Source organism: Vicugna pacos, chromosome 36 (genome assembly GCF_048564905.1).
Source record: "Vicugna pacos chromosome 36, VicPac4, whole genome shotgun sequence".
NCBI classification, from domain to species: domain Eukaryota; kingdom Metazoa; phylum Chordata; class Mammalia; order Artiodactyla; family Camelidae; genus Vicugna; species Vicugna pacos.
The window spans coordinates 3,542,701-3,555,740 of record NC_133022.1 but is presented as its reverse complement, the minus strand read 5'-3'; the positions used below and the strand labels follow the sequence as shown (position 1 = coordinate 3,555,740).

General features: G+C 45.3%; 1 protein-coding gene across 1 annotated transcript in view; it reads right to left on the bottom strand.

The window, feature by feature from the left end:
- LOC140691652 (uncharacterized) overlaps positions 1-12,781 on the bottom strand; it is a 30,068-nt gene extending 17,287 nt beyond the window's left edge. The window contains exons 1-14 of the mRNA XM_072955518.1: positions 12,765-12,781; positions 11,192-11,280; positions 10,632-10,706; positions 10,433-10,543; positions 8,722-8,794; positions 6,573-6,708; positions 5,109-5,207; positions 4,182-4,242; positions 4,034-4,069; positions 3,892-3,959; positions 3,676-3,770; positions 2,439-2,509; positions 1,308-1,470; positions 717-790 (exon numbers count right to left, since the gene is read on the bottom strand). Of these exons, the coding sequence (XP_072811619.1) occupies positions 717-790; positions 1,308-1,470; positions 2,439-2,509; positions 3,676-3,770; positions 3,892-3,959; positions 4,034-4,069; positions 4,182-4,242; positions 5,109-5,207; positions 6,573-6,708; positions 8,722-8,794; positions 10,433-10,543; positions 10,632-10,706; positions 11,192-11,280; positions 12,765-12,774 (1,161 nt within the window). The 5' untranslated portion in view covers positions 12,775-12,781. The remainder of the gene's footprint in view (positions 1-716; positions 791-1,307; positions 1,471-2,438; positions 2,510-3,675; positions 3,771-3,891; positions 3,960-4,033; positions 4,070-4,181; positions 4,243-5,108; positions 5,208-6,572; positions 6,709-8,721; positions 8,795-10,432; positions 10,544-10,631; positions 10,707-11,191; positions 11,281-12,764) is intronic.
- Between the last annotated feature and the right edge of the window lie 259 nt (positions 12,782-13,040).

The window sequence follows — 13,040 nt, the reverse complement described above, 5'->3', positions numbered from 1 at the left end:
ACGGGAGGACGCTGCTGCGCGTCGCAATTCCCCTGCAGGGAAGTAGGCCTCTTCACTGCGGGCTCTTTCCCTTCAAGCCTCTATTTCTTACGACAAAAGCAACATCTACCCAGAGTACAACTGGACGCAGCGGGCCAGGCACATCTCCGTCCCGAGAACAGACGGTCACGGGTTCTGACATTTACCCCACACCAAACAGGTAGACTCAAAGCTGCACAAAGCACACAGGACAAAGCTGGAGGGAGGGCTTTGCCCCTTTCTCAGTTACGAGCATTTCAATGGCCATGCTAAACAGGAGAATCACCTGGCCTCAGCAAGGAAACAAGTCAAACGAGTGACGACACAGGACTCTGCCGCAGTGACCCAGGAGCAACCCCAGGTGCAGGTCGGCAGGAAGGAGTCAGCAGAGCCAGGAGAAGCCAGTGTGGAGCGAGGGCTCACCCTCCGCACGCTATCTCGACAAACCCACAGCCAAAGTCTGCGGTCCTCGGCTTCTGAGCACTCCCTCATGGCTTCTGCAGGCACCAGCCAAGGTGACGGGCTCCAGGGACAAGCAGCCCACTGGCCCCTGGGGAGACTGAATTGGAAAGCGAACGACATGTCAGACCCGTCACAGGACACACAGTCTGGAGATGAGGGCGGGAATGGCTTCCGGGAAAACAGGAAGCTCACCTTTCCCAGGACGACGTCCAACGGAGCACGGCCACCCCACTTACCTGGGCCTCCGGGGCCGCCGCAGGCGGGCGGGAGCTGCCGGCCAATGCCGGGGCCGGGCCAGGTCCTACGTGGGCTGAAAACCACAGAAGGGATGGAGGATTAGGCTTGCCTGCGAAGACTTTGCTGAAGCGACACTAAACCTTTGAGCCTTCTTTCCCCGTATCCCACTCGTCCCCACGTCACAAATATAGGAATGCAGGTCTCCTGACTTTTCTGGAAGAGACCATATTTCTCTACTTTTTTTGTTTTGAGACGTATCATCATCTGTGCAAGTTCACGGCTTAAATTAGTTGCAGAATTCATTATCGGTGCTTCATCCCTCAGAGAGCCCATATCATGGTGTATGTTGAAGGTATGTAGTAGTGATGTTTTTGCCTTCTGTCAGACCTTCTTTTCTCTGCAAGATACTCCTTTCTAGGTCATGATTGGGAAATGACATGGGCTATGAAATAAATGTGTATCCTAATTACCTAAAAGAACGTTACAATTTACTCAATCTGATTTTCCCAGGCATTGGAGATTCTTGGCTTGGCATCTTGCATTCTTCTGCAGAGACTCAACAAGAAAACAGACATACGCTTTCATCTTACCAATGACTGGAGATATAGGTTGTGGATAAGGTCCTAGAAGGCACATGGGTCGTCTAGGTGCCAGTGGCCTGTATCTAATGAATGGTTCTGGTGGACATCCCCAGGGGTAGAAATCTTCCCATGGTGCTGGGATAGTTCTGGGGCCTCTTCTAGGCCCATAGTCCTGCAGAACAAGAGATGCAGTTTTTAAATATATCAGTATTATTGGAAAAGAGAGAAACACCAACTGGAACAGGGATAGTCCCCAACACCTTCAAATGCACCAGGGTTCTAAAGAACAGCATCAGTGCCAGAAATCTCTACTCTCCTGTGTCACCGTGCGAGCTTATGGAAGTTTTAGGCCCAGCAGTAAGCCACTGCCAGTGTCTGGAAATGTAGGGAGGAAAGGGGCTGGTCCTGGGGCATCACAGAGACAAGCATGCTTCTACCCCCAGTGCCACTCTCCAATCAGCCCTTCACCAGCAGAAAAGCCCCTTGTTTGCATATTATGAGCAGAGAGAATGAGAGAGGATGGTGGTTTTAGGTGTTACCTTTAAGTCTTTAATTCATTTCAAGTCAACCCCCTTGAGGAACATGTGACAGGGATTTAAGCCTTTTACATGGGAGCATCCTATTTTCCCAGCACCATTTATTTCAGACACTGCCTTTTCTCCATTTAGTACTGTTGGCTCCCTTGTCAAATGTCAATTGACTGTATTTGCGTGGGTGTATTTCTGGGCTCTTGAGCGTGTTACATTGGTGTTGAGTCTGTTTTCATGCCAGTTCTGATAACTATAGTTTTAGGATACAGCTTGAAATCCAGAGTAGTGGTGCCCCCACTGTGTTTTTCTTTCTCAGGGAGACTGCTTTGGCTCTCCAGTAGAGAATTCATGTAACTATTTAGAGTGTTTTTCCTACTTTTATAAAAACATGAAAATTTCCACCAAAGATGACCAGCTGTGTGTTGAGGCCTTGGGGAAGATCCAGCAAAGAGTTTGCTTTTGAAAAGTAAATGACACAGCAGACCCATCACGGAACACACAATCCAGATGCAAGGCAGGAGAGGGCGATTGGAAAGACAGCAGATATCTCCAGAGATCAAATCCCAACACAAAGTGATCACTGCGACACAACTGGAAACAAATCACTTACTTGTGTCTCCTCGGCCTCCTGAGCACGGAAGTCGCTGCCGTTCCTCACAGGGGCACCACCAGGCCCTGAGGCTGTAAAGGGAGAGCAGCGCTGAGGGCGGGTCCTCTCTGACAGAGGCCGTGGGGGGAAGTACGAGCCGTCCATGCCCTCCCCCAGGAGCTGTCACTCCTGCCCGAGCCCCGGGCTCCGCACAGAGGCCGCAGGTCCCCCTCATGTCTCAGGTGACCCCGAGGACGAGGAGAGGCTGGACCCCTGACCCGTGGTGAGGACACCACAGAGCCCTGGTTCAGGTGTTTTCATAGCTAATCACCCTGGATGGGAGCTCAGGGCTCAGATCCCTGGAAATCAACACTAACACAGGTGGCTCACAATGCAGTTCAGGGGAAACCAGTCTCTGCATATTACCTATTAAAGTGAGAAGTGTCTTTCATAGGAACAGCATAACAACCCCTGACCATGAGCTGCACCTCTCCCTCCTCAGCCTGCTGGTAAGCTGTTACAATCCTCGTCCGATAGGACATGTCTTGTACAAGTGACTGTGTGTTATGTAAACATTTATGAAACAAGTAGCCTTAGAAAGACTAATATTGTAATAATCAGCAGAAGAACGGTGAATTACACGGAGAACCTGTTGGAAAACTTTAGAGTTACACGTGTGACTCTAGAAGAGGGAGACTACGTAGTCATGTCACTTCCTAGCGGGCTACTCTAGGTCACCGTGCAACATTTCTTATAAGAATGAAGGGACCTGCATAATTAATAAAGAAATGCCTGCTGTCTTAAAGCAGATCTTGAATAGAATATTTATCCACCAAGGCAAATGAAGAAAAATTTTTTCTCATCAGGACATACTGCCTTCATTCCAAAACTCTGTGCATGTTATTTTTCTCAACTACAAGGAGAAAGCAGCCTTCAACACTGTGTCCAGGCTGGAAGAGAGTGCTGACACTCATGTCTTCTAGCGCACAGAAAGAAGCCATGCCAGCCAACCAAGGGCCTGGAGGGTGGCCCACAGTCCCTGGAGGGGCATGAGCTCCACTGCTCACAGGAGACAGAGCCCTGCTGGCTGGCAGCACGTGAAGAAAACATCTTGTCACCCAGCTGAGAACCTGCCCCCTGTGGTGAGTGTGTGGTGTGGTGTCCAGGAAACCCAGCAATCACCCGCGGGGACAAGAAGCCCACTTGGAGGCTTTTGCAGCAGAAATGAAGCTGCTGCAGTTCACAGTGTGCTCCTTACGTCTCAGGGAAGGATGCAGCCTGTACGGTCCTCCTGGGGTGGGCTCCTGCCTCATGTACTTCTCTGTCTGCCTCTGTATGCAGATTGCATCCAATCTTAAAGACACAGAAAGAATGGCTTCAATGAGAATTACATCATCAATTCCTCTTCTAGACACAAAACAGCCAATCCTTAAAAATCTCAGAACACCCTTAAAAATGTGTGAAAATTCTGTACCTCTGTTTCAGGTGGGCGGCCTCCCTTCTAAGCTCAGTGTTTTCCCTCTCCAGCTCCCGAGCCCTGATCTGTGGGGGAAAACACATCGATGTTCAGCCGTGGCAGACTGTGCACAAAGGGAAGGAAGGAAACAAATTCTTACCCAGTTGTCTTGGGACTTCTTCTTGGCACGAGTGATCTGAAAAAGTCAACACATCAAGAAACACCCCATGGCAAGGGGTTCTCAGGCCCACAGTAACCATCTGCTTCAGGTGCTGAGGACTCCGTGTGTCAGGAGGAAGTCAGGTTACCTGGAGTCTCAAGGCGATGTCTGCTCCCTGCATCTGCCTGTGACATTCTTCAAGCCTTCTCCTACGAGTTACAAATTGTTTCATCAGAGAAAACACAATGTTGGGCATGCTGTTAAATAACTTGCTCCAGTCCATGTTATCTGCACTGCACACTCACATACATTATCTAACCATACAAGACACACTGCACACTCACACACTCACACACTCACACACAGTATCTCATCACGTTATCTGCAATGCACACTCCACACATCATCTCACCACACAAGACACACTGCACACTCACACACAGTATCTCACGTTATCTGCACTGCACACTCACACACAGTATCACCACACAAGACACACTGCACACGGCTGTAGAAGCACATCAGGTTCAAAGCTATCACTGCAGTCACTCCTTCTGTCACTATTATTTTACGTCTGCCAGGTTCTGCGCTGACACAATTTCCTTTCCCATTCTCAACACTTCCCTCACTTATCCTGTGTTGAGCATCTTTCATCATAAACCTTGAATCTTCTTTTCCTTACATCCTTATCCTATTTCTCAGGCTTACAAGTGGGTCTCTCCAGTGACATGGTCATATTTATTGGTCCAACTGATGCTACACCAAACTGCTTACCTCAGGTTGAGAACAATTTATAGCACCTTCAGAAACATCTCTGTGAACTGTCTTTCCACTCACTCAGTCTGGCCAGCATTGAGACCAGGAAATTCTTAGTAACTTAATACTTTCTAAAGTTAAACCTTTAATGTAACATGTGTAAAACTTAACATTTTTTCTTCTGTGTGAAGTATCTATACAAATCTCTTCTAAACATGTGTTTTGGTCTGTGTGTGATATTGTGCCTGAACATTTTAGAAAAGTTTTTAAAAACCCAACAGTGGTGTCAGCACCGCAGGTGCACAGGAGCTGAACTCACTTGTACTGTTGTGTCTCGTCTTCAGCCAGTTTTGCCTTCTCCTCTGCTGCCAATAGCTGCTGCTTCTCCACCAGCTCACATCCTTTCATGTCCACCTTCCTGAGAGGGGAAAGAAACTCTGCAAAATTCTGCCAGTTTCCCTCCCAGAAATTGGAGGGGAACAATTCAATGTTCCTTTTGCCCTTCCCCATAAGTGCTCAGACTGACAGATACAAAGGAAAGAATTAAAGGCCCCCACTAATACATATGAAAAACCTACACTCAGGCCTCTGGCAAGTGTTTGGTATCTGGCCTTCCCTTCAGCGTCCCCACACCTATTCTAATCTGTGCATAAAGTAAACACACAGGAAAAGCCCACATGAGGTGCACTCTGCGCCCCTCCTTGGCTCAGGCTCCTATGACGGGGACAGCGCGAGTTCACGTTTCAATGTGGGACTCAGGGTCTGACCAAGTCTTCACTACCAAACACATTAGGGTGAAGCAAGTGTTCATGACTTGTTTGATTTCTCCCACAGAGAGCCCTGATTTCAGTCAAAGCTTGGGGCAAACCTGGTTTTTCAGGGAATATGAGAAAATGTTTGGTTTTGAATGTGGGCTAATGGGTGTGATGTCCATGACCTCTCCCTGAGAATGACAGGAACTCTGTACAAATTATGAAATCCATGCTCAAATGTACCAAACTGCTAACAAGCCAGGAAGGAACATGAGGCCAAGATGGGAGAAGGAAGCTCAGGACTGGGTCCACCTTCCCCGAGGGTCACCTGTTAACTGCAGGGGAAGCCACTGAGATGCAGAGCAGCCCGGCAGCTGGTGCCCCCCAAACATGGGCACCACAGTCAGATAGCTGGAGCTCGCAGCCTGTCAGCGCAGGCAATCCCTAGTGACACCTGCAGGCCTTAGCTGGGATCCATGAGAGCTACATGCCAGGAATAAAGCTGGACAGCAGACACACTGGCCTCAGGAAGGCTGGCTGCACTGACTGATCTCAGCTGCTAACTGGGTTAACAGGATGTAGCACTGCTGGTACCCTGATCACCTGCCAGCTGTCACGCCCACCTTCTCTGCAGCAAATTAACCTCACACCAGGCCTCAAATTTTCTCTATTTTCTACCCCATATCTAGAGTTCAGTAAAAATGATAGACACATGGCAGGTCATGACAGTATGATGCAGTTGAAACCTAAGGACAATAAAAATGGATCTGGGGGATCTAGATAATGAAGTGACTAAATCTGGCCCAAGAACCCGCTAAGATCTCAAACTAAATACAACAAGAACTCTGGTAACCAGTCAGAATGAACAGAAGCAGCAGGTTACAGAAATCAAGGCAGAAAAGTAAACACAAATCTGTGCTGGCTGAATGTGGTAAAGGAAATATGGTGGTTAAGTATTCTGAAATATAATATCTACGTGATTTCACACATTCATTCACACATTTGTCATAATTAACATGGGAACATCTTACTCTTCAACGTGCCCGTCTGTCTGTCCAGAAATATCTTTAGGGAAACGTATTCTCTGCTCCAGCCTCTGGAAATTGGCTTCCTCTCCTGTCACAGATCCCGATGTGGCATGGTGGTCTTGCATTTTCTTTTCAAGTTCTGTGAACATGAGACAGTTTGTCTATGTATGTGCACTCAACAGCTTGGCTGTGCTGGGCAGTGGAGAAAGGAGAGAATCCTGAATGCAGGAACCTTCCCAGTGTAAACTCATGTCTACTATAGGTGTGTCTCATTTTATTGTCCTTCCCAATAATGCATTTTTTAAAACAAATTGAAGACCTGTAGCAACCCTGAGTCCAGCAATTTTATTGGTGACTATTTTTTCTGACAGCATTTGCTCATTTCTTATCTCTGTGTCACATTTTGGTAATTCTTGAAATACTTCATTCTTTATCATTTTCATTAAAATAGGCATGACATTCTTTTAAGGCAAAGCCTAAGCCAGTGGAAGTCCCTAATTCTCAGCAATTCTGCAAGCCTGAGAGATGAAGAGGCTACAAAAGGAAACTCTGAAGCCAGCAGGGATTGGTCCATGAAGTTTAAGGCAAGATTCCATCTCCACTGCATACCTGTGCAAGGTAAAGCAGGAAGAGCTAAACCAGACGCTGCTGCACGTTCTCTAGGAGATGAAGCTAAGACAGCTAATAATGAAGGTGGATACACTAAACAACAGATTTTCAATGCAGAGAACTGCAAGGGGAAGCCATCCAGCACTTTCATAGCTGGAGAGGAGAAGTCAGTGCCTGGCATCAAAGCTTCAATGGACAGGCTGATTTTCTTCTTAGGGGCTAATGCAGCTGATGGTTGTAAAGTTGAAGCCAATGCTCATTTAACATTCTGAAAATCCTCTGTCCCATGAGAATCATGGGAAATCTATCTGTGCTCTATAAATGGAATAAAGCCTGGATGACAGCACATCTGTTTACAACATGAATATTTTAGCCCACTGTTGAGAACTAATACTCAGAAAAAAAAATTCTTTCAAAATATTACTGCTCATGGACAATGCACTGGGTCACCCACGAGCTCTGATGGAGACATATGAGATGAGTGCTGTTTCCATGCTTAATATGATATCCATTCTGGAGCCCATGGATCAGGACTAATTATGACTTTCAAGTCTTATTTAAAATACATTTTGGAAGGCTTTAGCTGCCACAGACAGTGATACGACTGATGGGTCTGGGTAAATAAATGGAAAACTTTCTGGAAAGGATTCAGCATTTTAGGTGCCATTAAGAACATTCATGATTCATGAGAAGAAGTCAAAATATCAACAACCAGGGTTTGGACGGAATTGATTCCAATCTTGATGTGTGACTTTGAGGGGCTCAAGACTTCAGTGCAGGAAGGAACTGCAGATGTGCTGAAAACAGCAGGAGAACTAGAGTTAGAAGTGGAGCCTGAAGACGTGACTGAATGGCTGCAGTCTCATGATAAATGTGCATGAATGAGGAGCTGTTTCTTATGCACGAGCAAAGAAGTTGTTTTCTTGAGATGGACTCTACTGGTGAAGATGCCGTGAAGAAGGTTGAAATAACAAAGGACTTATAAGAGTGCACAAACTTAGCTGAGAAACTACCACAGGGTTTGAGAGGATTGACTCCAATTTGTAAAGAAGTCCTCCTGTGTGTAAAATGTATCAAATAGCACTTCCTGCTACAGAGGACTTGCTCCTGAAAGGGAGAGTTAATCCTGTGACAAACTTCATTGTGGTCTTACTTTAAGAAATTGCAAAAAGCCACACCAATCTTCAGCAACCACCACAATGATCGGTCAGCAGTCATTATCAATTCCAGACCATCCACCAAAATGACTGTAACTCAATAAAAAAAAAAGTTTAAAAAAAGACCATCCACCAACAAAAAGATAACACCTCACTGGAGGCTCAGATGATGGCTAGTAGCTTTTAGTAATAAAGTATATTTTCATTAAGTTACGAACATTGGGGGTTTTAGACACAGTGGTGTTGCTCACTTAATAGACTACAGTATAGTGTACATTTGATTCTCTTTACTATGATATTAACTTTATTCTAGGGGTCTAGAACTGAAGCCATAGCATCTCCCAGGAAGCCTGCATATGAGGTTTTCTTCCCAACAAGCAACATACCTTCCAGGCTGCAGTCCTCAGTTGTCTCGGCTCTCTGCATCGTATCCTCAGATCTGGTCTTCAAAGCACGTGGCTGCAAGACATGTGAGAAAAGACGTTCAAGAAGTACTGCTCCACAGCAACGTGAACGTACTTAACGTGAGAGGATCGTACACTTGGAATCAGCTAAGATGGGCCATCTGCTTTATGTGTGTCACAGCACAATTAGACACTGACACAGTGATGCTCAGTTCTCTTGAGTTAAGTACCTCTGGGGTTGAGTAACGTCTCTTACTCTCTTCTTGCTGCTGAGCTGAACATCCTCCTGCACATGCATTTCTTCAGATTTCACTGTGGCTTCACAGACATGAGATTTATTAAGAGCAATTTCAACCTAAAACTCTCTCATTGATGACTAAATCCCAAGAAAAGTAACTTGAATAGACATCAACATTTAATCTTCTAAGGCATGAGATTGTTGTTCCTTGTGAAAGCTCATGTGTACAGTGGAAATCCTGCTGCATCTGGAGGCATTTACCTCAGATTCCTGAAGTGTTCATTGAAACAGCACCTTTCAAGGTCTCTGGAGACGTTCTTTTTTCCAGTATCTTCACACAGGACAGAATTAAAGCATGTACTATGATTTCAATGAAAACTCAGGGTGACATACTTAAAAAGTGTAACTTTTTTTCCCAAAAACAAAGTATTTTGTTAACTGCAAAACAAACCATAGAAAATAAATATATTAGCCCTGGTGCACGTCCAAAGACTTTGGTGAGCATTCTCTCCAGAAGATTTTAAGGCAGCGAAATGATTCTGAACATTCAAGTTTTATAAAGAAAGCAAGTGTCATTCGTTCCCTTACACATGCTTGAAAGCATCTGGGACTTTCCCTGAGTTTCAGTTTGGGGCTGAAGACAGTGCTCCGTTTGAGAGTTTACAGCAGACAGGGCCTCTCCTTCGAGTTCTAGCACCGGGTGTCCTAGCAGCTCGTTCTGACACCCTGCGTCTTGCATTTCCTTCCTCAGCGGGTCCTCTTCCACTGCCAGCCTGCCAAGCTCTTCCAGCAAGTCTTGGTTTGTTCTGATGGGCACTTGCTTCTCTTCAACCCTTTTGGAATCCTGTCCCTTCTCAGCCAGAACCCACAGCCGCCCCTAAGTTTCCTGTGATGGCAGCTGATCCAGGCTGGGCCCAGGACAGATGTCAAGCCCATGAAGAAATGTGGAAAGAAGAGACCTCCAGGCACAGATATTTCCTCGCCTCCACAGACTTCCTCCTCACTGGACAATGGAGGGCATGACTGGACGACAAGGGGAAGCAAGGGTGGGAAACTGCTCATGTCAAAGAGCTCACAAATGAGCATCCCTAGTGAAATGTAAACAAAGTTTACCCAAATTCATGTGGAAAATTCTCTGTTTAACATCAACAGGGCAAGGGGCTGTACAACTCAGCTAGTAACTTCCTTCACCTCTCAGGTATTTCCTGGCATTTTCCATGTATCTTGGAGGGCAGTGTGAGTGGTGAGAAAACTCTCTAGGTTGTGAAAATAAGACATATTTCCTAGTCTCTGAAATAGGAAAAGTCACAGAGGCTTTAGTCCATGAAATTCTGGGTCATTGTTCACAGGGAGGTTCTGCTCCTGGGCTCTCACACTCTGCTGTGGCCAAAAAACAGGAGGAGTGGGAGCACGCATCTCGCCCAGCTGTGGTCAATGTGGCAGCCAAGCTCTTACCAAGTGTGGGCTCTTGGCGTTCTGGTCCCTCGCTGCCTGCAGCTTAGCTCGAGCAATCTGAATGATGTCATTCAAATACTCACTCTTCCTCTTAATGATTTTCAAGTTCTCCTTCAATGAAACATTGAATTAGTAACAATTACTTATTACTTTCAATTCTGTTTTCAGAATGTAATCTAGGAGAAGAAGAGGCTTGTACCTTAAACTTCAGTGCTTCCTCAGAGAGCATCTTCTTTTGCCTAATGGCCTCTAAGCATTTCTTTGCGTTGTTGGTCTATGCAAATGCGTAATGAAGGAAACAGAATTACAAATACTAATTACTCTGCTAGCCGAACCTATCTTGTGTGTGACCCCTTCCACTAATACAGCAAGTGGTGCTTTACATCTACGACATTTGCTTAGTTTATTTTTTTTTTCTGAAATATAGTCAGTTACAATGTGTCAATTTTCTGGTGTACAGCATAATGTCTTTCAGTCACATATATATATATACCTGTGCTTGTCTTCACATTCTTTTTCATTATACATTTCAAGATAACATGTAGAGTTCCCTGTGCTCTACAGAAGAAATTTGTTTTGTTTTGTTTTGTTTTTATCTAGGACACTTGCTTTGCTTTGAATCTAGACCTCTTATAGAACATACGGAACAGGACAGTTAAGGATGAAAGAAAAGAGAGCCAAGAACTGAACTGCCAGAAGGGGGAAGGAACTGAAGGTGAAGTCACACACACACACAAAAAATCAAAAGGACAATGATACCTTCTGCTCCCAAGAGGATACATTTTCTTCAAGTTCTTTGTTTTCTTTCTGAAAATTCTTGATCTTCTCAGTCATCTGCTTTAAAGTAACTAAAAGGAGGTAAAGCATTTTGGCAGGAAAACCCAGTAAAAAAGAATTATCCCAATTTATTAGCAGCAGAGACATCTCTCTGGCTGGCACTATGAGTGTAATTAACTTTGTAACTTTACTACTGTGCCTAAAGGAAGCAAATCTTAGTGGCATTCTAAATGTGAGATTGCTGAGATTCCTAGTTCAATTTTTTTCAAAGATGCAGAAACACAATAAAAAGTCTTCTCCTAAATTCTCTCCTGGCTATAAGTTAAGCACCATTCTTAGAAAATTCAATCATTCAAATACTTCTGACATCACCAGAGATGAAAAAGAAAAACCAAGCATCCTGTCCTCTTAACATTCTCTCCTTCTAAGTAAACATGACCCTGCTTAAAAGAAAAGAAAAAAAAAGAACCCTCATCCCACGCAGGTTCACTGCACAGCCAGGCCCTATCTGCAGCACCACAGAAGGCAAGTTCAACATGTCGCCTGACTGGGCCCGCACAGGCCCCCAGTGTTGTCCTGCTGCCTGTCAGATCGTATTTCATGAAAACCACGCTGGGGGCCCTGGAGGACAAGGTCACTGGAATTAAACACTTTGATACCATGTGGGCTTCCCCACCTAGTCACTGGAGGACCTGGGTAACACACAGTCCCTAAATGACAAGTTTTCCATCGCCAGGATGAGAATGCTCCCATCACTGCTTCAGGAAAAAAGCACACATAAAGCAGCCAGTCACAGGTGACTCCACATGTGACGCTCTAGAACGTGGCCGTCAGAACCAGCCTCCTGTCTTGGGCATCTAATTCCCTCATCTGACTGCACAGTGCACACGCGTCTTTTCTCTGCTCAGCAGGGACGCTCTGATGCTAAGATTCCTCTTCTCAGCACCAGCACTTGTGCATCCACTGTCACCAACACCAGCCCTCGAGGGCCTACTGAGCATCAGGCAGCCACCCTGTCCACCATGCACAGCCCCACTCAGTCAGCAGAGCCTGTGAAGCCTGCACAGAAAGCATCATCCTCAGGCTGGATCACACATTCCATTAAGTCCTCATTGCCAGGAGTGGCTCCCTTCACCCATGCTTCCCCTCTGCTGTGACACACACGCCTGGCCACTTCTGCATCCCTCCCTGAGCCTGGAGAGTCCTGACAGGCTCAAGTCATGTTTCAGTGTCTTTCCTTTTCACCAGGAGCCAGGTCATGTCAGGGACTCACTCCGAACATTAGACTCTTCTCATCACCTGCTTCCTCAAGGTTGCTATGCAAAATTAAACTCATCCTAGTTTCCCTACTCCTGTGACCCTTCTGGTCTCTTATCTCAATAGATGCCAACTTCCTCTACAATGTCATTCAGACACCATCACAGGAGTAGAATTTTCAAGAGTTAAGGAGTCTGACATCAGAAGTCATTGTGTTTGCTTTTAGTTGAACTAAAACCCACACTGAATCCTGGTATTGAGAAAACATTACAAAGGAAACTAAACCCTAATATTTTACCTTGAAACATTGGAGGCTTTACCTAGAGAGGAAGAAACATTAAATTTGAAGTCAAAACATATAATTAGTAAACATACAGTTTCTAATAAACTATCAAAACAGTAATCCATTGAAATTATGATTACCACTTTGGATCAGCATAATGATTTATCTGGTTAAAACTCAGGAAAAATCGAATTTCCTACTTCAGGCATGATCTTTCACTCACCATTTCTGATAGCACACTGGTAAATAACTTATTTTACACAAAAGATCTGTTTACATTTTATTAAGTAA